We start from the raw sequence: 27971 nt of genomic DNA, 5'->3' as shown, positions 1-27971 counted from the left end.
TTTCTTGCTTTCAATATATTTTATTCTGATGAAGTTACAAAAGTAGATACAAAATACTTTTTTTAAAAGTACAGTTAACTGACTTAGAAAAATAGATAAAGCCCCTAAGGATTTTAAAACACAACATAAATTTTTATGTAAAGAACATTTAAAAATATTTTAGGTGGTAACCAAAACTAACTTACACAAACTATTTTTGATGTAGAATAGAATGCTGTTCTATAATAAGAAGTCTATAGCACACTGGTAATCCATTTGGATCTACAGAATACTTGTTTGGAATAGAATCTGATAATGAGAGAAAACCCAAATGAATGTCAGTGCAGTTGCTTCAAAAAAAATTACTGCTACCACATGTACTATCATCCCCCAAGGCCTTTTACAGTCTGAAATATCAAAATTGAAAGCAAAAATAGGATGACTAAAGGACTACTACTTTACCTCTTTTCAGAATTCTACAATAGTAGAAACCAAATCCCCTTACTGATCCCGGGGAAAATAATGTGCCTGTTGAAGGTGCTCAGTGTTTGGTGTCCAGGTTGTCATTTTTCAGGTGAGGGTTTCATACTGACAGGAGGCAGGCTCCTAAAACAAGGCAGTAGCACCAGCACCATGACTAGGGCTGCTTAAAAACAAATTTCTAGGACTTATACTCTTTGGGCCTGATTTGTTAATGCTTATGAGGTAATGATATTATGTTTGAGCAGCTCTACTTCTAGTATAACCTCAATGCTCAGAGAGAAAGCCAACAATACAATCAGGAAACCACAATATTGACAAAACTTAGTATTACCACCAAGATTGTTCCTCTTGCCTTGGCACTACTAAAAAACTTTACCTTTGTTACTAAAGTCATGGTGAATACAGATTTCGCATTTCTCATGTAAGCAGCTATATGAGCTAGGGTTCTATAAGCCTTAGATGAAAGGAAATACTTTGCTGGAAGCCCTGTAAAAATCACTTTATTCACAATCTGAAGAATGAAAGACAAATTTGGCTGTTAATACAAAAACTGTAGTACAAGGAAGTTCAACTGTTTAAAAATCTGCACATCACTGTCCAAGTGTTTTTTGAAGGCCTGAAAATTAAAGCACCATAGGATTAACTGCATAATTTAGCAAGCACTCTCCACCCCGTAACTGTAATCATGTATGAAGAGCAGAGATCAGACACTGAGAGGAGATGGCTTCTGATTAGCAAGGGGGAAGGGAGTGAGTGTTACGGAACAGGCAAACCTTGGACGTGGGGAGATAAAAGTAAGAAGAGTCAAAAAGATTGATTTCTATAGGCCTGGCACGGTGGCTGACGCCTGTAATCCCAGAACTTTGGGAGGCTGAGGCGGGTGGATTGCAAGGTCAGGAGATGGAGACCATCCTGGCTAACACGGTAAAACCCCATCTCTACTAAAAATACAAAAAATTAGCTGGGCTTGACTAAAAATACAAAAAATTAGCTGGGCATGGTGGCGGGCACCTGTAGTTCCAGCTACTAGGGAAGCTGGGGCAGGAGAATGGTGTGAACCCGGGAGGCGGAGCTTGGAGGAAGCTGAGATCCTGGCACTGCACTCCAGCCTGGGTGACACAGTGAGACTCTGTCTCAAAAAACAAAAAAACAAACAAAAAAATTGATTTCGTCAAACTGTTATCAAAGGTTGGCCCTCTAGCCAACTCCGGAAGGCACCATCCTCTTCCCATTATCTCCCCTTCCTCCAATTCTCCTCCTCCCCTTGGCTCCCTAGCCTTGGAGGTAAACACTAATATTTTGGTACACTGTTGGTTAAGCCAGATTGGCTTGGGAACCTGGTAATGTTTTTGTTTTTATTTTAAAAAAAGACAGTCTGAGTCTCAAAATACCAACACATCTCTGATTTATGTCCCATTTATAAGCTGCCTTTACTACTGTCCTGACATGTGATCGTCTTTCATTTGCTTTAGAGCTTAGTGGTGAAGAGAGGGAACATTTCCATAAGACTGAAAATAAATGGAGAAAAGTGATAACTCTTTTGTTTGAGAATATTTGAAATACTAGAAATAATGAGTAAAGTACAAGCCTACCTGAGAAACTAGTTTCATCACTTGTGGACTTAAAAAAGTAAAGCCAACAGGGTTTAAAGTCGAGAGGCAGTTCACATCCTAAGTGACATCTAGAAACCTGCTCTCTTGTTCACAAATGATCAACATGAACATACAGAATGGCTGACATTTGCACCTTTGGATAAGCTTAAAACATGGATTGTGGAATGTCTAATAGAGGGCTTTTCTTTTCTTTTTTTTTCATAATGACTGTCCCATACTTTAATTCCTCAATGATATATGGATGCTACCTAAATCAGATTAAATGTTTTCTTTAAAATTCTGTATACCTTTAAGAATGTCTAGAAAATGATTATTTAAAATGGAGTTTCTAAGTAAGTATTTTCTTTATAGTTTAGTGGAGTAAGAAAAATAAATAAAAAAAAAAACATCAAATCTAATCTTTATCAAAGCCATCAAGGAGGTTGGTAAAATACTTAGCAAAAATCACAGCTCTGAACCACATAGAATGCTGATGAACTTAAAGCTTTGCCAGTTTGGCAAGTCTTCCAGTATAATACTTGTGCTTCAGTACATTTTAAATAGACAGCTAGAGTTTACTAAATTCTAGGAACCAAATAAAAAATAAACGTTTTCTTCACTAAAGGGGAAGGTTTTTATATCCCAATAGAAAGAGGAATTTCAAGTTTTGATACAAAAACAATTAAAACAAGATAAAAACCAAGTGGGAGCTCAGTCCATCTTTTGAATATTAACAGAATGAGGATTTTTTTAAAACTTATTTCTCCCATTTTGTTTCCTTTAAACACATACACTCACTCACTCTCTCAAGAATAGGTAGCACACCAAAACTTTCTGTGTTATAAGATGTATATACCTTCATGGTTTATTGTGGTTTTCCTTAAGTTTTATCCTTATTAGGATGAAGTTCATGCATTTCTACACTACTCTTAACTAAGGCTCAAGACAATAAAAACATAGAAGTAATTTTTTAATAAAATGAAATAAAATAATCAAGTACTCTGAGTATTTTTCTCCATTCTCTTATCCAGAATTTCAAGGCCTCTGAAAAATAATGAAATAATAAAAAAAGTGGTTTTGAGACCTAAATTTCTTGTAATATTTTGGATTCCTTTTCTCAGCCAAAAGCTACTATCTGAATAAAGCTTTTTAGACTAAAAGCCTGGTCTATCCTTAGAAGACATTAAAAAATTACTTCTGATACACACACTCCTAATAATTTAGATAGATATGAAAACAATCTCAAATAAAGATCAAAAAATAAAGTCCCTGTAAAAATAACTTTGGTTGCGCCCACCCACACATGTCATATGATTTAAACTGCAATCATGAATTTTGAAAAAATATACGTATCTTACCTATAAAAACACTACCATACAAACTTGTAACTAAAATGTTATCTGAAGTGACACAGATGTTCTAAATCTCAAGGATACTGAAAAATACATTTTTTATTTGTAAAATAAAAGAATAAAACCAATCTGATTATGTTATTAAGAAATTTGTTCTGGAAACTCATTCATAAATTATTGATGGAAATTCTTCATGTCCATTATGCTGTCACCTGAAACAGATTCAATCATTTTCTTGTAAAGAAATGACTGAGTAAACGAGTAAAAGAATAAGAAGTAAATTTATAAGCTACAGGTTAACCATCACATATTACAACCAAGTATGACTGTGATAATAACAGGAGTGGTCACACAGTACTTAAGATTTGGCTGTGTCCTTAAGGTCTTACTCGGAAACTATCACGCCAACCTACCTTTGGGATAATCTTATCAGTAGACACAGACAATGGGTATCTTTTTATCCTGTTTTCTTAACGTCTATATCACTAGTCTATAACAGATAGCAATGAGATAGTTCTAGCAATAGATGAAGCAAGAGGGTAACTGTGTTCTAGAAGAAACATTTATCTGTCTTTTGATCCAAGTTTCTCTATTAATTCTTGAAGAGGTGCCAGCTCACGCCTATCAATCAGATTAAACTCCTAAAAAGAGAAGAAAAATAACAATTAAAAATGGATCTAAAACTGAAACTCTGTAAATGTCTTTTGGAGAAGGAATTCCCAACTCTAGTTTTCTGAAGTCCAAAAGAATGATGAGGCCGGGCGCGGTGGCTCAAGCCTGTAATCCCAGCACTTTGGGAGGCCGAGACGGGCGGATCACAAGGTCAGGAGATCGAGACCATCCTGGCTAACCCGGTGAAACCCCGTCTCTACTAAAAAATACAAAAAACTAGCCGGGCGAGGTGGCGGGCGCCTGTAGTCCCAGCTACTCCGGAGGCTGAGGCAGGAGAATGGCGTGAACCCGGGAGGCGGAGCTTGCAGTGAGCTGAAATCCGGCCACTGCACTCCAGCCTGGGTGACAGAGCGAGACTCCGTCTCAAAAAAAAAAAAAAAAAAAATGATGAAATAACCTCTGTGAACATTTTAAAATGGGCATTTATTCTCTTTTTCTTTTCCTTTTTTTTTTTCTCTTTTTTGTACAGATGTGGTCTATGTTGCCAAGGCTGGTATTGAACTTTGGCCTCAAGTGATCCGCCCACCTTGGCATCCCAAATCCCAAAGTGCTAGGATTACAGGGGTGAGCCACCACGCCCAGCCCTCTCTTTTTAAAAATATAGTTATGGGCTGGGCGTGGTGGCTCACGCCTGTAATCCCAGTACTTTGGGAGGCCGAGACGGGCGGATCACGAGGTCAGAGATCAAGACCATCCTGGCTAACACTGTGAAACCCCGTCTCGACTAAAAAAAAAAAAAAAAAAAACTAGCCGGGCATGGTGGCGGGCGCCTGTGGTCCCAGCTACTCAGGAGGCTAAGGCAGAATGGTGTAAACCCGGGAGGCGGAGCTTGCAGTGAGCTGAGATCCAGCCACTGCACTCCAGCCTGGGTGACAGAGCGAGACTCCATCTCAAAAAATAAATAAATAAATAAAAATATAGTTATGATATTGTGATGTAAGTATTGGTCTTCCTCCGTTTCTTGACGCACAGCTCCCAAAACCCTTGTCGGAATCACCAGAGTGCTAAGATTATCTTGTGTGCTAATGAGATGACTGGTGGCTGGAGGCTCCTATAAAGCTTCAGAATGGGAACTGGTCAACCTTCAGCCAGCCCTCTGCCCTTTCCAGATCACAACCTCCGGGGAGGGGAAAGGGCTGGCTGAAGGTTGAGTTGATCATCAATGGCCAATTATTTAATCAATCATGGGCAAGTAATGAAGCCTCCATAAAAACACAAAAAAACAGGGCTCAGGAGAGCTTCCGGATAGCTGAACACATGGAGGTTCCTGGAGCATGGCATGCCTGGAGAGAGTATGGAAGCCCCTTCTCCTCTGGCCCTACACATCTCTTCCATCTAGCTGTTCATCTGTATCTTTTGTTAGCATCTTTCATAATAAATGGGTAGAGATAAGTATTTCCCTGAGTTCTATAAGCTGCTCTAGCAAGCTAATCAAACCCAAGGACGGGGTTGTGGGAACCCTGGTTTATAGTCAGAGGTATAGTTGACAATGTATTACTTTTGACTGATATCCCAGGTTGGGAGGCAGTCTTGTGGGACTGAGCTCTCAAACTTGTAGGATCTGATGCTACCTCCAGATAGACATTATCAGAATTGAATCGTATTATAGGACATTCATCTGGTGTCCACTGTAGAAATGATCACTTGCTTGGTGTGTGAGACAGTCCCCATGTTTGGTCACAGAAGCATTCTGTGTGGTGAGAGTATAGTAGGAAAAAGCGAGTTTGTTTTTTCCTATATTCTTACAATGGGAGGCTTATTAAAGAAGCAACTCTAGGTATCAGTATGATCCTCACTGTGTTAAACATTGAAATCAAAACTGTATACATATTTAAATTTACATAAAAATTACTTGAAAGAGGCTGGGTGTGGTGGCTCACGCCTGTAATCCCAGCACTTTGGGAGGATGAGGTGGGTGAGATCACTTGAGGTCAGGAGTTCGAGACCAGCCCGGCCAACATGGTGAAACCATCTCTAGTAAAAATAGAAAAATTAGTCGGGCGTGGTGGCAGGCGCCTCTAATCCAAGCTACTTAGGAGGCTGAGGCAGGAGAACTGCTTGAACCCAGGAGGCAAAGGTTGCAGTTAGCCGAGATAGTGCTACCGTACTCCAGTCTGGGCGACAGAGCGAGACTCTGTCTCAAAAAAAAAAACAAAAAACAAAAAACAAAAACTACCTGAAAACTACAAACTGAATTTCTGATAAAGGGGCAGTAGACCTTTTATGCAACAATCTGAGAAGGAAGATCAGGAAGAGCATGGTACAGTACACAGAACTATAATACACAATATCTACTATAAAGCTACCAGGTTTTTTCATAAAATATCTAGACAGACATGTGTATGTAACTCAATATGCAAAAGTGTATGTATCTCTAAAGTTAGGCTAAAGGCATATCAATTCTTTGATATCTTTTTCAAATAATGTGAATTATTTTGATTTTTTAAAGTTCAAATTCTGGCCAGGTGCTGTGGCTCAGGCCTGTAATTCCAGCACTTTGGGAGGCTGAGGAGGGTGGATCACCTGAGGTCAGAAGTTCGAGACCAGCCTGGCCAACATGGGAAATCCCGTCTCTACTAAAAATACAAAAATTAGTTGGGGGTAGTGGTGGACACCTGTAATCACAGCTATTCGGGAGGCTGAGGCAGGAGAATCACTTGAACCCAGGAGGCGGAGGTTGCAGTGAGCCGAGATCATGCCACTGCATTCTAGCCTGGGCCACAGAGTGAAACTCTGTCTCAAAAAAAAAAAAAAAAAAAAAAGGTTCCAATTCTGACTAAGGGTCCATAAAGCAACAGGCCACAACCCTGAATGGATAATCCTAACCACAGACCTAGGGAGGCCAGAGGCAGAAGGCCCAAATGGGGGTGATACCTTTTTATACTGCTGCATACATCAATAAAATAAACAATGTGGAAAAGAGAACAAAACAGAAAAGAGAAGCTTGCCTATAATTGGCTCTACATCTACAAATAGGACACACTGCTCTTTGTTGAAGTTCCCAATCCAAATAAGTCCAAGTCACAAGACACAGAAATTGACATGGATCAACTTACCTGAACAAAGAAAATAAAGTGCTTAAAGGAGGTGTTGAGGTGGGCCTCCTCTTGCAGCTGCATCACAGAATCAAAGTGCTGGTGATAAATATGGGCATAAACCCTGAACAGACGCTTTAGAATAGTCTTTGCCACAGACATAAAGTTTTTGGGAAATGGGACACCTGCAATTAAATACACGTATGAAACAATTAGTCTGTTATCTAATTTAACAGTAGAAAGTTGTTTGTGACAGGGTCTCACTTTGTCACTCAGGCTGGAGTGCAGTGGTGCAATCTCAGCTCACTGCAGCCTCGACCTCCTGGGCTCAAGTGATCCTCCCACCTTGGCCCCCCAAGCAACCTGAACTACAGGTACACGCCACCACACCCAGCTAATTTTTTGTATTTTTTGTAGAGATGGGGTTTCGCCATGTTGCCCAGGCTGGTCTTGAACTCCTGAGCTCAAGCAATCTGCCTGCCTCAGACTCTTAAAGTGCTAGGATTACAGGCATGCCCAGCCTAACGGCAGAAAGTTTACACACTGCCATGAGCACCTGCAACACATAAACACACACATTCATAAATACACATGAACTTACCTCCGTATATATTTTTTATTTTTATTTTTATTTATTTATTTTTTTTTGAGACGGAGTCTCGCTCTGTCGCCCAGGCTGGAGTGCAGCGGCCGGATCTCAGCTCACTGCAGGCTCCGCCTCCCGGGTTTACACCATTCTCCTGCCTCAGCCTCCTGAGTACCTGGGACTACAGGCGCCCGCCACCACGCCCGGCTAGTTTTTTTGTATTTTTTTTCAGTAGAGACGGGGTTTCACCGTGTTAGCCAGGATGGTCTCAATTTCCTGACCTCATGATCCGCCTGTCTCGGCCTCCCAAAGCGCTGGGATTACAGGCTTGAGCCACCGCGCCCGGCCTGTATATATTTTTTAAAGCCAAGGAAGTGAAAACCCAAACCCAAATCTTCACAAAGTACCCACTTTTTTCTGACTGCCTTAGGCACAGGTATCAAATTATGTAAGATGCTGCTGAATCAAAGTTCAAAAATCCTGCAGTTTTAGTTGGTTTTGTTTTGTTTTTGTGTTTTTGAGACTGAGTCTCACTCTGTCATCCAGGCTGGAGTTCAGTAGCACAATCATGGTTCATTGCAACCTCCACCTCCCAGGCTCAAGCAATCCTCCCACCTCAGCCTCCCAAGTAGCTGGGACTACAGGTGTGCACTACTACACCTGGCTGATTTTTGTATTTTTAGTAGAGATGGGTTTTTGCCATGTTGGCCAGCCTGATCTCGAATTCCTGGCCTCAAGTGATCCGCCTGTCTTGGCCTCCCAAAGTACTGAGATTTAGTTCTTTAATAATATTAGAGAGTTTCTTTCTGAAATTAAATGCAATAAGAGTTAAGTATTTTTATTATAAATATTTTTACTTTGTAATTTGTAACTCTAAAGCAATTACACTGGCTTGGCATGGTGGCTCATGCTTGTAATCCTAGCATGTTGAGAAGCTGAAGTGGGCAGACTGCCTGAGTTCATGAGTTCAAGATAAGCCTGAGCAACACGGTAAAACCTCGTCCCTTAGGAAAAAAAGAAGAAGAAATTACATACATACACACTCTCTCAATGAAGACTGGAAACTCTCCTAAGCAAAATAAAAAGGCAGCCGGGCACAGTGGCTCACGCCTGTAGTCCTAGCACTTTGGGAGGCCAAGGTGGGTGGATCACGAAGTCAGGAGGTCGAGACCAGCCTGGCCAAAGAGACCAGCCTGGCCAACATGGTGAAACCCCATCTCCACTAAAAATACAAAAATTAGCCGTTAGTGGTGGCGGGCAACTGTAATCCCAGCTACTCAGTAGGCTGAGACAGAGAACTGCTTGAACCCGGAAGGCAGAGGTTGCAGTGAGCCGAGATCATGCCACTGCACTCCAGCCTGGGCAACACAGCAAGATTCTGTCTCAGAAAAAAAGAAAATAAGCACCTTTTTAGAAAACAGCTGGGGTGGGTTTGGTATCTTTCCAAGCAGTGGAGATGGGGATCCAACTGGTTACATTCCTGAGAATTCTGGCTGACAACATCAAAGTCCATCAGAAAACAGGGACAGGTAGGTCAGGAGTGCGAGACCAGCCTGACCAACATGGTGAAACCCTGTCCCTACTAAAAATACAAAAATTAGCCGGGCGTGGTGGCTAAGGCCTGTAATCCCAGCTACTCAGATAGCTGAGACAGAAGAATCACTTGAACCCAGGAGGTGGAGGTTGCAGCGAGCCAAGATCACCACCACTGCACTCCAGCCTGGGCGACAGAGTGAGACTCCATCTCAAAAAATAAAAATAAAAAAATAACCTAAATTAGTTGGCCTTAAAGGTCTGTTCCACAAGACTACTCTTGAAACATGTTCTTTTTTCAACCTTTCAGAAAACGAAGGCTTAAAACACTCTTTCCTTGCATTTTTTCCCACCCAGTTCTCAATAACCTGAAACTCGGTATATTTTGCTGTTTGTGGTCATTCCCCACCACCACCCCAGTCCTCATTAACTTGACTTTTCAGACATTATCCTGGAGCTTATAGGCATGTTTTCCTGGGCAGGATCTTGTATTCATGTATTGAAAAAGCAGATTTCTGGCCGGGCACGGTGGCTCACACCTGTAATCCCAGCACTTTGGGAGGCTGAGGTGGGCGGATCATGAGATCAGGAGATAGAGACCATCCTGGCTAACATGGTGAAACCCTGTCTCTACTAAAAATACAAAAAATTAGCTGGGCGTGGTGGTGGTCGCCTGTAGTCTCAACTACTCGGGAGGCTGAGGCAGGAGAATGGTGTGAACCCAGAAGGCAGAGCTTGCAGTGAACTGAGATCGCGCAACTGCCCTCCAGCCTGGGCAACAGAGCAAGACTCTGCTTCAAAAAAAAAAAAAGAAAGTTAAAGAAAAGAAGCAGCAGGCCGGGCGCGGTGGCTCAAGCCTGTAATCCTGGCATTTTGGGAGGCCGAGACGGGCGGATCACGAGGTCAGGAGATCGAGACCATCCTGGCTAACATGGTGAAACCCCGTCTCTACTAAAAAATACAAAAAAACTAGCCGGGCGCGGTGGCGGGCACCTGTAGTCCCAGCTACTCGGGAGGCTGAGGCAGAATGGCGTAAACCCGGGAAGCGGAGCTTGCAGTGAGCTAAGACACGGCCACTGCACTCCAGCCTGGGCGACAGGGCAAGACTCCGTCTCAAAAAAAAAAAAAAAAGAAAAGAAGCAGCAGATTTCTGGCCAGGTGCAGTGGCTCATGCCTGTAATCTCAAGCTCTTTGGAAGACTGAAGCAGAAAGGTTGCTTGGGCCTAGAAGTTTGAGACCAGCCTGGGCAACATAGTGAGGCCTCGTGTCTACAAAATTTAAAAAATTAGCTGGGAGTGATTGTACACATGCCTGTGGTCTCAGCTACTCAAGTGGCTGATATAGGAGGACCACTTGAGCCTGGGAGGTCGAGGCTGCAGTGAGCTGTAATTGCACCACTGCAGTCTAGCCTGGGCAACAGAGGGAGACTCTGTCTCAAGAAAAAAAAACAACAACCAGATTTCAAAATCAAACATCTTTTTTATCAGAATGTATAAACGGGCATCTAATAAAAGGATACATATATTAGTAAAAAATTAATTATAAACAGTTCTGTCTGAGACTAAATAACTGGCAAAAGTAAGATGCAGATAATAGCCTAATGGCAGGGCAGTGGGGGTGAGAGGTGGTAGATCAGAATGAATTATTTAAGAATAGGAAAATGAGAAAAAAGCTAGGCGTGGTGGCTCATGCCTGTAATTCCAGCACTTTGGGAGGCCAAGGTGGGTTAATCACTTGAGGTCGGGAGTTCAAGACCAGCCTGGCCAACATGGTGAAACCCTGTCTCTACCAAAAACTACAAAAACTAGCCAGGTGTGGTGGTGGGCGCCTGTAGTCCCAGCTACTCGGAGGCTAAGGCACGAGAATCGCTTGAACCCAGGAAGCGGAGGTTGCAGTGAGCCAAGACTGTGCCATTGCCCTCCAGCCTGGGTGACAGAGTGAGACCCTGTCTCCAAAAAAAAAAAAAAAAAAAAAGAGAAAAAGAGGATAAATAAAAAGAATTACTTACCTTCCATAAGCAGAGACTTTAATCTTTAATGAGTAAAGAAATAAGTAATTTGTTTAAATCTAAACACTTTCCAAGCTAAATTTAACAGATATATTCAAGCACAGTCAATATAAAATAAAGATATGTGAGAAAGGAAATAAAAGGTTTAATAGCAGAATGGAAAAACTGACCAATAACAAACAAATCAAATGCAATAACCTGGAAAAAAATTTTCATCCTGAAAAGCCTCTATAAGAAAGACTGCAAAAAGGAATTCAAAAATATGTTGCTTATAAAATAATCTTAAGTTAAAAATGACAAGGATTGATTTCATCCATGAACACTGATGCCAAACTCAAATATTAACAAATAAGAAAGACTCTTCCAGCAGAACATTTTTATTAAAAAATAGAGAAAACCTTGGGGTCACAGGCAACAGATACTGGAAAAGTATCTGATAAACGCTATAGCCATTCCTCGTTTAAAAAAACTTTTGTAATGTAAATGGTAGATATTTTTCATTAATATAATTTTTTAAAAATCCACACACCTCTAACCAAAAGCCAAGATTTCTGCTTACTGCAGAAATACTAGAGGTACTTGCATAATAGTAAGAAAGCAAGAAACGGATGTCTGCCATCATCACCACCACTCAGCTTTGCGCTTGAAATACCACTCAGTGCAATCAGATAAGCGTAAAACAAGAATATATTATCAGGAAGGAAGAGGCAAAATGAACACTATCTTAACATGACACAGTGTATACTTTAAAAATTCAAGAGAACCAACCAAAAACTAACAGAAAGAGAGTCTGATGGTTAATTATAAAATTTAAATAAAAATCAACAGCTGGGCCAGTGCTGGTGGCTGACACCTGTAATTCCAACACTTTTGGAAGGCTGAGGAAGGAGGGCTGCTTAAGCCCAGGAGTCTGAGACCAGTCTGGGAAACATAACGAGACCTCATCTCTACAAAACACAAACAAAATTAGCCAGGTGTAGTGGTGCATGCCTACAGTCCCAGCTACTTGGGAAGCTAAGGTGGGAGGATCACTGGAGCCCAGGAAGTCAAAGCTGCAGTGAGCTGTGATCACACCCCTGTACTTCAGCCTGGGGAACACAGTGACACCCTGTCTCAAAAAAAATTTTTTTTTAATTAAAAAGTAAAAACCAACAGCTTTCCTATATACTAAATAACCAGCTGGAAACTATGTTATCAATAAAAGACATAAAATCCCTAGAATAAAATTAAAACTTGAACAACTGACATAAACTACAGAATTTTACAAGAGAAAATAAAGCTAAAGACATGAATGAACAGTATCTTGTTCTTGGCTAGGAAGATTCAGTAAAGAAAAAAAGAATCCCTATCTATAAAAATTAAATATAGTCATAATTAAAACCTAATTTTTTTTTACCTTGACAAAATGTTTCTAAGTTCTTTGGAAAAACAAATATCCCAGAATAGCTGTGAATATTCTGAAAAAGAGCAAGGAAGGGAGACCAGCCTTACAAGATGCTAACAGATGCAGGGCCACAGCCACTAATGTGTGGAATTTCTATAGAAGCAGATAAAGAGACTAAAACACGCAAAAATATATGGCAATTTGTTGTGCGCATTCAGATAATCGGGAGAAAAGGCAAATGTGTTTAATAAATGGTAATGGGACAAACTGACTAGTATTTCCATTTGGAAACAAATTAATGTAGCATTCAGGGAAAAAAACCTGCCTGGCCAGGCATGGTGGCTCACGCCTATAATCCCAATACTTTGGGAGGCCAAGGCAGGTAGGTCACTTGAGGTCAGGAGTTCAAGACCAGCCTGGCCAACATGGTGAAACCCCATCTCTACTAAAAATACAAAAATTAGCCAGGCATGGTGGCATGTGCCTATAGTCCCAGCTACCCAGGGACTGAGGCATGAGAATTGCTTGAACCTGGGAGGTGGAGACTGCAGTGAGCCAAGACTGCATCGCTGCACTCCAGTCTGGGCAACAGAGACTCTGTATCAAAAAATTAAAAAAAGGCCGGGCGCGGTGGCTCAAGCCTGTAATCCCAGCACTTTGGGAGGCCGAGACGGGCGGATCACGAGGTCAGGAGTTCGAGACCATCCTGGCTAACACGGTGAAACCCCGTCTCTACTAAAAAATACAAAAAACTAGCCGGGCGAGGTGGCGGGCGCCTGTAGTCCCGGCTACTCGGGAGGCTGAGGCAGGAGAATGGCGTAAAAACCCGGGAGGCAGAGCTTGCAGTGAGCTGAGATCCGGCCACTGCACTCCAGCCTGGGCGACACAGCGAGACTCCGTCTCAAAAAAAAAAAAAAAAAAATTAAAAAAAAAGAAAACATGAAGAAATACTTTTATAATCTTGAAGCAGGGAAAAGCTTTCTTTTATTTATTTATTTTTTTTTTTGAGACGGAGTCTCGCTCCATCGCCCAGGCTGGAGTGCAGTGGCTGGATCTCAGCTCACTGCAAGCTCCGCCTCCCAGGTTTACGCCATTCTCCTGCCTCAGCCTCCCGAGTAGCCGGGACTACAGGCGCCCACCACCTCGCCCGGCTAGTTTTTTTGTATTTTTTAGTAGAGACGGGGTTTCACCGTGTTAGCCAGGATGGTCTCGATCTCCTGACCTCGTGATCCGCCCGTCTCGGCCTCCCAAAGTGCTGGGATTACAGGCTTGAGCCACCGCGCCCGGCCGGAAAAGCTTTCTAACTGTTATATTAAAACCAAGTCATAAAAGATATAATAGGACAAAATAATAAGGTTGTGTATAGCAAAAATGCTCCATGAACAAAATGAGACAAAAGGTAACCTGGGGAAAAACATATACAACATGTATGACAAAGCGCTGATATCCTTTACACAGAAATAGATGAAAGATATAAACAGAAAATACACAATGATCAATGAAACAAACAAAAATCTAAAATGCTCAATTTCATCAACACTTTTTAAATGTACATTAAAACAGAAATTTAACCAAATTAGAAAAGATTAAAAAATGAGTAATAACCAGTGTTGGTAAAGAAATACAGGCAAACACAAACATGGCTGGGGGGAGTATATGTTGGTACAAACTTTTTGGAGGAGAATTTGGCAGTCTCTACGAGTATAACAATGTTAAAAAGAACAGATTTATCATTCAAAAAGAGAAACAGGCTGGATACGGAGGCTCAAGCCTGTAATCCCAGCACTGTGGGAGGCCAAGTCAGGAGGATCACTTGAGGCCAGGAGTTTGAGACCAACCTGGACAACACAGCAAAAACCCCTCATCTCTATATTAATAAAATGAAATTTAAAAAAAAGAAAGAATATTTCCACAATGTTAACTCACCAATCTTAGAAGGAAAAAGAGTTTCATCATCAAGCTGATCCTGAACCCAAGTCATCAAATAGTCAATGTATTTTGGTGCAGAACATTTGATTGGCTTTTTAATATTAGTACCATCTGCCCAATGATATTCATATCTGGAGAGAAAAATGTTTTACTGATTTTTCAAAAATATTAACAAATGTGCAAGTTGTAATTAAAACAGGTTCATTCACGTTTTGTCAATAGAAGTTATATCTAACTTTAATAAATCACCTTAAGTTCTACTGAAGATTACTACAAGTCCTCTATAGAATTATCCTGAAAGTGACAGTTATAACTGGAAGAAAAAAGGGAGATAATGTGGCAGGAGGCAATGCCAGGATAGATGTTTTATTAACAACACAGCCCTGGGAAACAGGAAGGAACTGCATTCCTGTAAGGCAGAAGGTTGCTGAGGGCTGGGTATGGAGCCGATGGATCCATTACATTCTTCTGAGATTCTTGTTCATCAATTTATTATCATCAATGGAGCCAATATTATAAAACTCTGTTTTGTGGGCCAGGTGTTAGAGATACACATTAGGCATGCATACTTCCCCCCTTACCATTGCTGAGCTAGAAGGATTAACAAGAGTTATACAAAACATCACTGTGTAAAGCATTTGAGCCAGAGGTAAGTTTAATTTTCCTGTTTATTTTAATTTCTTTTAAAGCTTGAGGAATATAACTTAACACAATATAAAATAAAAACATTCTTCCTAAAATATTGTAATAAAAATAGGACTACAAACTCATTAGGGATCTTTTTTCCTTTACACTTGTAGCAAAGTCAGAAAGGACAATCTTTTTCAAAAGGCAAACATCTTGATAACATCTATCATCCATAAAATCAGTCATTTATTATAAGAAAAAAAAAAAACTGGAAGAAAACACAGCAAATATAAATCCCATCATATGATGGACTTAATATTATGACTGATAGAGTTCCATCTTTTCAGTATTTCTTGAAATTTATTAAAGTCAAAACATTTTTAAATCTAGCATCTTCAAGCCAGATAATTACTTCAAAATTGTGCTGCTTTAAATACTAAATAAGCACCAGAAAAAATAATCAAATATTAAAAGATCAACTAAAAACTCTTTCAAGAAATTCATTTAAAAACTAGAAACAGGAAACATGTTATTAATAAAATTGAAAAAATAAAATGTTTGCAATTCAAGACAAACATAACTCAAATTTCTGTTTACTTCTATAACAAAACATTCAGACTTACTATGATGAAACTATGATGAAACATAAAAATGAAAACAGGGAGTACCCACATACCAAAGTATTTAATAATAACTAATAGCTGGCCAGGTGCAGTGGCTCACACCTTTAATCCCAGCAGTTTGTGAGGCCGAGGTGGGCAGATCACTTGAGGCCAGGAGTTTGAGACCAGCCCTGGGGAACATGGTGAAACCCTATCTCTACTAAAAATGCACAAATTAGATGGGAGTGGTGGCGCACGCCTGTAATCCCAGCCACTTGGGAGGCTGAGGCATGAGAATCGCTTGAACTTGGAAGGCAGAGGTTGTAGTAAGCCAAGATCACACCACTGCAATCTAGCCTTGTAACAGAGCGAGACTCTGTCTCAAAATAAATAAAATTTAAAAATTACACAATAACTAAAAGCTTATGGGTAAGTAGTCAAGAACCAATAAAACTGAATCACCTTCAAACAAACAAATGAATAACAAATCTTAATTGTTTAATTTATACCAACTGGTGATAAAGTAAAACTAATCCAAACACCTATATGATAGGCAGTATATGTACCTCGGACCTGCAGACATGACTGGACAGCTTGCTTCGGTGCAGAATTCTGTAATAGTTCCATATAACATGTTGATCTGGTTAAAGAAATCCACAGCTGCAGAGATAATAGAATTGTGTTAAAATGTCTGTGTAAACACAAAACATGAGACCTCTCAGTTGAAGGAAAAACAGACAATATATTTAGGTTCTTAGCTGAACCCTTGAGACATTCAATAATCCAACGATACTCTAAGTTTTAGTACACTACATTTTTTTTTTTTTTTTTTTTTTTCTGAGACAGTCTTGTTCTCGATGCCCAGGCTGGAGTGCAGTGGCGCAATCTTGGCTCACTGCAACCTCCGCCTCCCAGGTTCAAGCAATTCTGCCTCAGCCTCCCGAGTAGCTGGGATTACAGGCTCATGCCACCACGCCCGGCTAATTTTGTTTTCGTATTTTTAGTAGAGACAGGGTTTCACCATGTTGGCCAGGCTGGTCTCAAAACTCCTGACCTCATGATCCACCTGCATATAACAGCAGGAAAATAAGATACTGGAGATAACTCTAACTTAATGATGACTATTACATCATTTGAATATACAATATAATTACATCCAAGGAAATGAAAAATCCAGTTTACCAGTTTGGACCAGATAATACAATTTGTGTTTGGAAAGAGACAAAACATGTTGTGGAATATACCGTGAGGGAGAAGGTGCAGCAGCTGTATCCTGAGGCATTTAAAAGATCTAATTAATCATAAACACTTGTTTTTGAGGTCTACAGCATACTGAGGACAAAATACTTCAGATAAAGTCCCTTGCCCTGGAGTCTCTAGTTAACAGAAAGGACAAAATTAAAAGAGATGAATAATATAAGATATGGCCAGGCATGGTGGCTCATGCCTGTAATCCCAACACTTGGGAGGCTGAGGTGGGAGGACTGGTTGAGCCCAGGAATTCAAGACCAGCCTGGGTAACAGAGTGAGACTCCATCTCTACAAAAATTTTTTAAAAATTAGCCAGGCGTGGTGGTGCACACCTACAGTCCCAGTTATGTAGGAGGCTGAGGCGAGAGGATTGTTTGAGCCCAGGAGGCTGAGGTTGCTGTGAGCTGTGATGGTGCTACTGCACTCCAGCTTGGGTGACAGAGACACTGTATCAAAATAAAAATAGCAATAATAGTACAAGGTATAAGAAGACAGGATCCAAAGGCCAACGATAAATGTTACAGAGAAAAGGCAAAGTCATGAAGAGTTGGAAGTAGTCAGGGGGTACTTCCTGAAGGAGCTTCAGCTAGATCCAGAATAAAATGGAAGAGGAAGGGGGTGAGTAAACAAACTTTACCGAGTGAAGTATACTCTATACAAAGAGAACCACATAAGCCTTGGAAAGTTTTAAAAAATGTTTTAGGCTAGGTGCAGTGGCTCACGCCTATAATCACGGCACTTTAAGAGGCCAGGATTTGAGACCAGTCTGGGCAACACAGCTAGACCCTGGTCTCTGCTGAAAATTTTTGAAAATTAGTTAGGCATGGTGGCACACGCCTGTAGTCCCAGCTACTCAGGAGGCTGAAGTGGAAGGATCCCTTGAGCCCAGGAGTTCGAGGTTGCAGTGAGCTGTGAGGGTACCACTGCACTCCAGCCCGAACAACCTGTCTCAAAAAAATAAATAAATAAAAAGTTTTAGTCTCCTGTCTAAAGAAGTACCTAAAAACAACTAGGGATTTTCCAAGTTTCTTAAAAAACAAATAGATTTTTTTTAATGCTATCTTGTAAAAGGAATTTTATACAAAACTCCCTCACTTATAAATCTTCCTCTTAGTCATATTTCTAAGAAACACAGGTATTCAATATTCACACAAAACAAAAAATATGCCCAGGTGGTAGTTGGTTTGGTCTAGAGGAGCTATTCTCAAAATGTGGTCCAGGAATCCCCTATCTGAGGAAGGATATGTAAGGTCAAACCATTTTAATTGTTCTTTTCACTCTTACTCTCTCAAGAGGGCACAATGGTGTTTTCCAGAGGCTCCATGATATGTGATATCACAGACTGCATATAGAAACGGATATAAGAATCCAGCTGTCTATTAAGCCAGACATTAAATAAGATTTACAAAAATATAAAACAATGCCATATTTTTCACTAAAATTTGTTATGGATAATAGTCATTTTTCATAAAAACATATTTATGTTAAAATATAATGGGTTTATTATTGTTATTTTAAAATGAATTTGGGCCAGGTGCAGCGGCTCACGCCTGTAATCCCAGCACTTTGGGAGGATAAGGCAGGCAGATCACTTAAGCCCGGGAGTTCAAGACCAGCCTGGCCAACATGCCAAAACGCCGTCTCTACTGAAAATACAAAAATTAGCCGGGCACGGTAACACATGCCTGTAATCCCAGCTACTCCGGAGACTGAGGTGGGAGAATTGCTTTAACCCAGGAGGTGGCTGCAGTGAGTCCAGTTCATGAACTGCACTCCAGCCTGGGCGACAGAGCAATACTGTCTCAAGAGAAAATAAAAAATAAGTATTTACATCTTCTCAGTTTTAATTTCTAACAGAGTATCACTAGATATACTCAATATAATTAAAAGCTCTTTGGGGTTCTCAATAGTTTGTATTTTTTGTATTTTACCTTTTTTCCCCCCAGACTGGGTCTCACTCTGTCAGCCAGGCTGGAGTGCAGTGGCACGATCTCCACTCACTGCAACCCCCGCCTCCCGGGTTCAAGCAATTCTCCTGCCTCAGCCTCCTGAGCAGCTGGGATTTTACAGGTGTGCGCCATCATGCCCAGCTAATTTTTGTATTTTTAGTAGAGATGGTGTTTTGCCATGTTGCCTAGGCTGGTCTTGAACTCCTGACCTTAAGGGATCTGCCAATATCAGCCTCCCAAAGTGCTGGGATTACAGACGTGAGCCACCGTACCCGGCTTGTATTTCACTTTTCTAATTAACACAGAATGGTACATATTTATGGGAATCAGTAATTTTTTAAGAGGAGAAGTGGATCTGAGACCAAAAAATTTGAGAACTGCTGATCTACAGCAGTTAAGTCTCAAAGAAAAATCTAAGGCTGAAGGTCAATAAATGCCTTCAGAATAACAGATGATAATCTGAATAAAGTTTTTTTTTGTTGTTGTTAAGATAGAGTATTGCTCTGTTGCCCAGGCTATAGTGCAGTGGCACAACCTCAGCTCACTGCCAACATCCACCTCCCGGGTTCAAGCGATTCTCCTGCCTCAGCCTCCAAGTAGCTGGGACTACAGGTGCACACCACCACACCCAGCTAATTTTTGTATTTTTAGTAGAGACGGGGTATCACCATGTTGGTCAGGATGGTCTCGGTCTCCTGACCTCGTGATCTGCCTGCCTTGGCCTCCCAAAGTGCTGGGACTACAGGCGTGAGCCACCACGCCCGGCCCTGAATAAATTTTTTTAAAAAGGGTTTTTTTTCCCAGCACTTTGCGAGGCTGAGGTGGGTGGATTACCTGAAGTCAGGAGTTCGAGATCTGCCTGGCTAACATGGCAAAACCTCGTCTCTACTAAAAATAGAAAAATTAGCCAGGCATGGTGGCGGGCACCTGTAATCCCAGTTACTTGGGAGGTTGAGGCAGAAGAATCACTTGAACACGGGAGGTGGACGTTGCAGTGAGCTGAGATCGCACCAGCCTGTGTGACAGAGCAAGACTCTGTCTCAAAAAAAAAAAAAAAAAAAAATTTAGCAGGGCATGGTGGTGTGAGCCTGTAGTCCCAGCTACTCAGAAGGGTGAGGTGGATCACTTGAGCCCAGAAGTTGAGGGTGCAGTGAGCTACGATCATGTCACTGCACTCCAGCCTGGGCAACAAAGCAAGACCCCATCTCTGAAGGAAAAAAAAGAGGGATTCAAGAAGCATACACACAGGCCTCTTCGGATCCTGATTTAAACGAAGCATAAAGTTTCAGGGCAAAAAAAATTTTAAAAAGAAAACATTGGCCGGGCGCAGTGGCTCAGGCCTGTAATCCCAGCACTTTGGGAGGCCAAGGCAGGCAGATTGCCTGAACTCAGGAGTTCAAGACCAGCCTGGCCAACATGGTGAAACCTCGTCTCTACTAAAATATAAAAAGTTAGCTGGGTGAGGCAGCATGCGCCTGTAATCCCAGCTACTCAAAAGACTGAGACTGGAGAATTGCTTGAACCTGGGAGGCAGAGGCTGCAGTGAGCCAAGATCGAGCCATTGCACTCCAGCCAGGGTGATAGAGCGAGACTGTCTCAAAAATAAATAAATAAATACCATCCTGGCTAACACGGTGAAACCCCGTCTCTACTAAGAAATACAAAAAACTAGCCGGGCGAGGTGGCGGGCGCCTGTAGTCCCAGCTACCCGGGAGGCTGAGGCAGGAGAATGGCGTGAACCCGGGAGGCGGAGCTTGCAGTGAGCTGAGATCTGGCCACTGCACTCCAGCCTGGGCTACAGAGCGAGACTCCGTCTCAAAAATAAATAAATAAATAAATAAATAAATAAAAATAAAAATAAATAAATAAATAAATAAATAAAAAGTTTTAAACTTTTTATTTAAACTTTTTATTCCTGGAACATCTGAAATTTCTAATTTAAACTTTATTACCCAGAAATGATCTCATCTCAGAAATGAGAGACTCTCACATTCAAATCTCTAGCCTTAGCATATTGTCCCATGTCATGCTCTTGTTCTCTTGAACTTCAAGTGACTTTCAGCTCAGATCCCTCCATCTTCTCCCAATCTCCCAATTCCCTCTGACACTCTAAGTCACAACAATCAACTGACTGTCCATGTGAACTGCAATTGACTTTTCTGGATATGCAGGCTGATGAGTACTGCTGGGAGTGGAAGTAAAACTGTATAGATGGATTAGCTACAAAGTTACAGACCATGACAGGCATTATGTTTTCATTTATCAATCTTTTTTTTTTTTTTTTTTTTTTTGAGACGGAGTCTCGCTCTGTCACCCAGGCTGGAGTGCAGTGGCCGGATCTCAGCTCACTGCAAGCTCCGCCTCCCGGGTTCACACCATTCTCCTGCCTCAGCCTCCCGAGTAGCTGGGACTACAGGCGCCTGCCACCTCGCCCGGCTAAGTTTTTGTATTTTTAGTAGAGACGGGGTTTCACTGTGTTAGCCAGGATGGTCTCGATCTCCTGACCTCGTGATCCGCCCGTCTCGGCCTCCCAAAGTGCTGGGATTACAGGCTTGAGCCACCGCGCCCGGCCCATTTATCAATCTTTTATTTGACCTTACTCAGCTTTTCATACTATTCTCCTCAGAAATTGCCCAAAAGCACTCATCATTTCTCCTCAGGTCCCTCTACTCAACCTCACAAACTACCACCAAGTACTCTGAAAAGAGCAACATAGCTTTGGATGTATTTGTACTTAATGTTTCTTTACACATAATTTGTTATATTAAAACAGTTCTATCTGTAAAAGAAAATTCATTAACAATGAGATTTTAGCAAAACCTTTCTATAAAACAGCAATGTTGCATTTTAAAACTTACTGTTTACAGCAATCCATTCATTGAGATCCTCTCCCTCAGGCAACATAACAGCTTGTCTCAGATTCCCACTTCCTAGAGTCGCTTCTGCATGTTTTAAGAGTTCATACTGATGAGATCCTTCAGGTATATTCTTCTTTGGTTTGAATGTTTTAGAAGAGCGGCTGCTGCTGTAAGATTAAAAGTGCAAGTATATGAATTTTTAAGACTGGAAGTAGAACAGGTAGAACAACATAATTTTAGGTATATAAAGTAGTCTGTAAAAACAAAACAAAAATTACTCTCTGGGCCGTGCACGGTGGCTCATGCCTGTAATCCCAGCACTTTGGGATCAGCTGAGGTCAGGAGTTCGAGACCAGCCTGACCAACATGGTAAAACCACACCTCTACTAAAAATACAAAAATTAGCCAAGTATGGTGGCGCACACCTGTAGTCCCAGCTCGGGAGGCTGAGGCAGGAGAATGGTTTGAACCTGGGGGGCAGAGGTTGCAGTAAGCTGAAATTGCATCACTGCACTCCAGTCCAGGCGACAGAGCAAGACTCCGTCTCAAAAAAAAAAAAAAAAATATCTGAAAAATGCCAAGATAGGAAAATGATGATCACAACACAAGAATGCTTTTTTTTTTTCCCCGCACGTAAAAGCAAGATTAGCAGCACAATTCCACAAATAAGGCAATTTAGTATGCCCTCTGAAGAAGTCTGGTACAGAGAAAGATCCTGGATTTTAGTTCTTGATCTAACACTAACTGTGTCTTCTTGAGAAACTGAACCTTCTTTTGGCCTCAATTTCCCTTTCCTTTTTTTTTTTTTTTTTTTGAGATGTAGTCTGACTCTGTCACCCAGGCTGGCATGTAGTGGCAAGATCTCGGCTCACTGCAATCTCCACCTCCTGGGTTCAAGTAATTTTCCTGCCTCAGCCTCCCGAGTGGCTAGGATTACAGGCATGCGCCACCACACCCAGCTAATTTTTTTTTTTTTTTTAGTAGAGATGGGATTTTGCCATGTTGGCCAGGCTGGTCTCGAACTCCTGACCTCAAGTGATCCACCCACCTCAGCCCCGCGAAGTGCTACAGAAAATGATGGGGCCATGACTGGGTGCGGTGGCTCACGCCTGTAATCCCAGCACTTTGGGAGGCCGAGGCAGGTGGATCATGAGGTCAAGAGATCGAGACTATCCTGCCCAACACGGTGAAACCCTGTCTCTACTAAAAAAAAAAAAAAAACACAAAAATTAGCTGGGCATGGTGGCGCATGCCTGTAGTCCCAGCTGCTCAGGAAGCTGAGGCAGGAGAATGGCTTGAACCCAGGAGGCAGAGGTTGCAGTGAGCCTAGATCACACCACTGCATCCAGCCTGGCGACAGCGTGAGACTCCATCTCAAAAAAAAAAAAAGAAAAAGAAAAAAAAAGAAAATGCTGGGGCTAAGTGCAGTGGCTCACACCTGTAATCCCAGCCATTTGAGAGACGAAGGCTGGAGGATTTCTTGAGCCCAGGAGTTTGAGACCAGCCAGGACAACATAGTAAGGCCACATGGGGGTGGGGAAGATAAAAAACAAAATGGTGCAGGGGGGTTTAGTTCAAAAATCCAATTTTCTATATCAAAATATTTGGGATGCCTTGAAAGCAAACCACAGTAAAAGAAACACTAACATCTTTAAGTTTATAACAGGGAAAATAAATGAGACAGGCACAACTCATTATTGAAGAAAAGATGTTTTTATTCCTATCTCACACCATCCATAAAGTCTTCCTACACAAAACTCAGAAACCTCAAAGAAAAAATGGACAGATTTCAAATAGTATCAATTAAAACTTCCATAACAGAGCAAACAGACAAGTGACCAAATAAAAGTACTTGTAACGTATATTACTAAGGATGAACTGGATAATAGAGGGCTTCTGTAACTCATTAAGAATATAATGAATCCTTTTGAAAAATAGGCTAAGGAGATGAATAGGCAATTCAGAAGCATGACAATCAATGAGCATGTGAAAAACTGTTCAATTAAAGTAAGATTTATTTTTTCCCTAACCTGAATGTCAAAAGTTTAAATGATTACATTAAATGTGGACTAGGGTAGGGGCCCCCAACCCCAAGGTCACAGACTGGGCCCCACAGAAGGAGGTGAGCAGTGAGCAAGCAGCAAAGCTTCATCTGTATTTACAGCCGCTCCCCATTGTGGGCATTACCGCCTGAGCTCCACCTCCTGTCAGATCAGCAGAGGCATTAGGTTCTCACAGGAACGTGAACCCTATTGTGAACTGTGCAGGCAAGGGATCTAAATTGCATGTGCCTTACGAGAATCTAATGCCTGATGATCTGTCACTCTCTCCCATTACTCCCATATGGGACTGTCTAGTTGCTCAGAGCTCCCACTGATTATACGTTATGACAAGTAGTAAAATTATTTCATTACATATTCCAATGTCATAATAGAAATAAAGTGCACAATCAATGTAATGCATTTGAATCATCCAGAAACCATCTGCCCAACCAGATCTGTGGAAAAATGGTCTTCCACAAAACTGGTCCCTGGTGCCAAAAAGGTTGAGGACCACTAGACTAGGGTACAGAGAAACTAGTACTTTAATATACTACTGGTGAAAGTATAAAGTGTAACATTTTGGGAGGGCAATATGGTAGTATCTATTAACACTGAAAAGCTCCTCAAGCCATCCATTCTATTTCTAAATATCTCCTTCAGATATGGATAAGGATTTGTTTTCCAAGATTGTTTTTAATAGGGAGAAACCTACAAGCAATCCTCAATTTTATCAGTAGAGGACTGAATTAAAGTATGGTACATCCATATCATGGAATATTGTATAGAAGTTAAGAAAACCAGACAGAGTACACGTATTCACAAGGAAAGATCTAATACATGGTTAAACATAATACACAACCAAATGTACAGCAGGAGCCCATTTTGTAAATGCACAGAAAATATCAACAACTAAATTCATCAAAACTGGTGATTACTTCTAGGAAGAGGAATGGAATAGAATTACAGACTTTTACTTTACCTGAGTAATTTGGACTTTAAATAAGACTGATTAAGAAGAAAAAAAAGAGCCGGGTGCGGTGGATCACGCCTGTAATCCCAGCACTCTGGGAGGCCAGGTGGGTGGATCACTTGACGTCAGGAGCTCTAGACCACCCTGACCAACACCGTGAAACCCCGTCTCTACTAAAAATAGGAAAAAAAAAAAAAAAATTAGCTGGGCGTGGTGGCAAGTGCCTGTAATCCCAGCTACTTGGGAGGCTGAGGCAGGAGAATTGCTTGAACCCGGGAGGTGGAGGTTGCAGTGAGCTGAGATGGTGCCACTGCACTCCAGCCTGGGCAACAGGTGAGACCCTGTCTCAAATAAAAAAAAATTTTAAATTTAAAAAAAGAAGTAAAAAAGAATTATGAAAACACTGAAAATCAAATCTGAAACGTTTTTAACGTGATAAAAAATTATACTGAACAGGGAAGAAAATATTTGCAAATCACAGATGTGATAAGGACTTGTATCTAGAATGTATAAAGAACTCTTACAACTCAAAAACAAAAAGACAACCCAATTTAAAAACAGGCAAAAGATCTAAATAGACTTTACTCCAAGGAATATATACAAATGACCAATAAGTACACGAAAAAATGCTCAACATTATTAGTCATTAGGGAAATGCAAATCAAAATCAGGAGATACCACTCCACATCCACTTAGGATGACTATTAAAAAAAGAAAATTAACAAGTGCTATGAGAGGTGTGGGGAAATTGGACCCCTCATAGAGTGCTTATGGGAATGTAAAATGGTGCAGCACTTTGAAAGTTTGGCAGTTCCTCAAAAGGTTAAACACAGTTACCATGTAAGCCAGTAATTCCACTCCTAAGTATATACCCAAGAGATATGAACACATACATCCACGCAAAAACCTGTCACATATGTTCACAGCAGCATTATTCATAATGGCCAAAAAGCGGCAACAACTCAAGCGCCCATCAAGAAGGTCAAGTTTTAAAAAAAGAAAGTCTCGGCCGGGTGCGGGAGTGGATCATCTGAGGTCAGGAGTTCAAGATCAGCCTGGCCAACATGATGAAACCCAGTCGCCACTAAAAATACAAAAATGAGCCGGGTGTGGTGGCTGGCGCCTGTAATCCCAGCTACTAGGGAGGCTGAGGCAGGAGAGTCGCTTGAACCCGGGAGGCAGAAGTTGCAGTGAGCCGAGACCGTGCCATTGCACTCCAGCCTGGGTGACAGAGCGAAACTCGGTCTCAAAAAAAAAAAGTCTCACATTAAGGTCCACAAAGCAACTGTGCATTCACTAACTAAATATCAACTCGTAAGAAAAAAGTGGAGGGAGGAATACTTCTATTAATATGGAAATTAAATCTAAATCATACAGGCTTTTTGACAAGGTAATCGTATTTTAGAGACCATTCCTTTACGAGAATAACCCAAAGGAGGGAAAATGAGACGCAGATAAACATATTCTTAGTAGTCCTATTTTATAAAAGCAAATACTGGAAGGAATCCCAGTCTCTCACAATAAAGTGGGTGAACTCTGGTTATTTAAAAAAAAAAACAAAAACCGGCCGGGCGCGGTGGCTCAAGCCTGTAATCCCAGCACTTTGGGAGGCCGAGATGGGCGGATCACGAGGTCAGGAGATCGAGACCATGCTGGCTAACGCGGTGAAACCCCGTCTCTACTAAAAAATACAAAAAATTAGCCGGGCGAGGTGGCGGGCGCCTGTGGTCCCAGCTACTCGGGAGGCTGAGGCGGGAGAATGGCGTGAACCCAGGAGGCGGAGCTTGCAGTGAGCTGAGATCTGGCCACTGCACTCCAGCCTGGGCGACAGAGCGAGACTCCGTCTCAAAAATAAAATAAAATTAAAAAAAAACCTATGTAGTGTTTTTATATTGTATTTAATAAAAATGTCAAGCATGTGGATTGCATCCATAACTAAAAATGGATAACTACTCAATCAGGAAACACACATTTAAGCAATATACAAGGTAGAGAGCGCCACCCGAGAATAAAAAATACTTTGCCAGAGCAATGCTTCTCAAACCTTAATGTGCATAAGAATCATGAGGGAATTTACAAGCTTTTTCATTGTAGCCTTGTTTGACTGGGCTCAGGCATTATCTCTAAAATGAGATTCTAAGGTATGTGTATCAAGTTAATTGCTGTAGTGCACTGAAATAGCAATACTGTTTCTGTAATGGGACTATGAATTTGTTTTAATTTTAACTTTCCAAATTATTTATAATAATACTGCAATGTACTATGGAATAATGTTGTATGGTATATTACATAATGATTAAAAACACACGATTCTACCGAGGACAAGAGAAGTTGGTTAAAATCAAAACCAGTAAGTGGGCAGAATCAGAATTGGACAGAACGATCCGACTCCAAGGCCCGCATCTTAACTTCAGGCTTCTCAAACTGCGGCAACGCACATTCTCCCGGAGCGGCATTCAACACCGACAATACTGAAACTGGACCTATAACCGAGCGGCGAGTTAAGTCGGCATGGACGGTTTCTAGAAGCTCGAGACGAGGGAAACTGGGGGCTCGCGGCTCCGCCCCCAGATCGTCTCCTCGCCCTCGGGGGCCCTCGGGCGGAAAAGTTTGCAGGCGCTACGGCCCCGGGGCCTTTCTACTCCCCAACCTTCACGCTCCGTTTCCTTTACCTCACCTTCACCTCTGTCGGCCTCTCCCAACATCTCGGCCTCCCCCGCTGACCCAAACAGAGGCAAAACAAACGCCAGCTACCCCGCCCCCGCCCCGGCCCCCAAGCCCAGCCCTCGCCTCAGGTCCGGGGAGGCCTCCCCCACGATCTCGGCCCGCAGCCCCAGTGCCCGCGGCCCGGCCCCACTCACAAGAGGAAGCTCATCTTCGGTCCTCAGATGGGAGGCGAGGGGCCTCTGGCCCCCGCCCGGATCAGGATTCGGAGCCGGCGAGAGGGAGAGGACCGTCCTTTGGTCACGGGCAGCGGAAGCCGGGCCGCCGCCGCTCGGAGCCGGATTTCTGGCCGCTGCGAGCCCTTGCAAACCTCGGCGCCCGCCTTGCCCGCCTACCCCACCTCGCAAACCCGAAATGCGGAACCAACAAAATCTCGCGAGCTAAGGTTTCGCGGC

At 41.8% G+C, this 27971-nt stretch overlaps 2 protein-coding genes across 13 annotated transcripts in view; both read right to left on the bottom strand.

The window, feature by feature from the left end:
• MOB1A (MOB kinase activator 1A) lies at positions 1–27940 on the bottom strand. 4 transcript variants are annotated; one of them, XM_015112666.3, is made up of 6 exons: positions 27714–27940; positions 21841–22007; positions 16349–16442; positions 14551–14684; positions 7135–7298; positions 1–4047 (listed from the first exon to the last, which is right to left on the bottom strand). In XM_015112666.3, the coding sequence occupies exons 1-6, from the start codon at positions 27725–27727 to the stop codon at positions 3970–3972; spliced, it is 651 nt and encodes a 216-aa protein (XP_014968152.1). In that variant the 5' UTR covers positions 27728–27940; the 3' UTR covers positions 1–3969. The 4 variants fall into 4 exon arrangements, with proteins under 4 accessions (XP_014968152.1, XP_028688203.1, XP_001107567.1 ...); XM_028832370.2 differs by having other exon boundaries at positions 21841–22004; XM_001107567.5 differs by lacking the exon at positions 27714–27940 and adding an exon at positions 27169–27369.
• The window catches only part of BOLA3 (bolA family member 3), a 190764-nt gene that overhangs the window by 22210 nt on the left and 140583 nt on the right, over positions 1–27971 (bottom strand). The window contains exon 1 of one of the 9 annotated variants that reach the window (XM_077958506.1): positions 27567–27570. The exons of 7 other annotated variants lie outside the window; for them this stretch is intronic. The gene's annotated coding sequence lies outside the window, so the exon portion shown is untranslated. Of the gene's footprint in view, positions 1–15125; positions 15130–27566; positions 27571–27971 lie in introns of those variants that run through there. One more of the 9 variants, XM_077958505.1, reaches the window with a different exon arrangement.

Source organism: Macaca mulatta, chromosome 13, assembly GCF_049350105.2.
Source record: "Macaca mulatta isolate MMU2019108-1 chromosome 13, T2T-MMU8v2.0, whole genome shotgun sequence".
Lineage (NCBI taxonomy): Eukaryota > Metazoa > Chordata > Mammalia > Primates > Cercopithecidae > Macaca > Macaca mulatta.
Note: the sequence above shows the minus strand (reverse complement) of the source record. Positions and strands in the feature narration are given on the sequence as shown.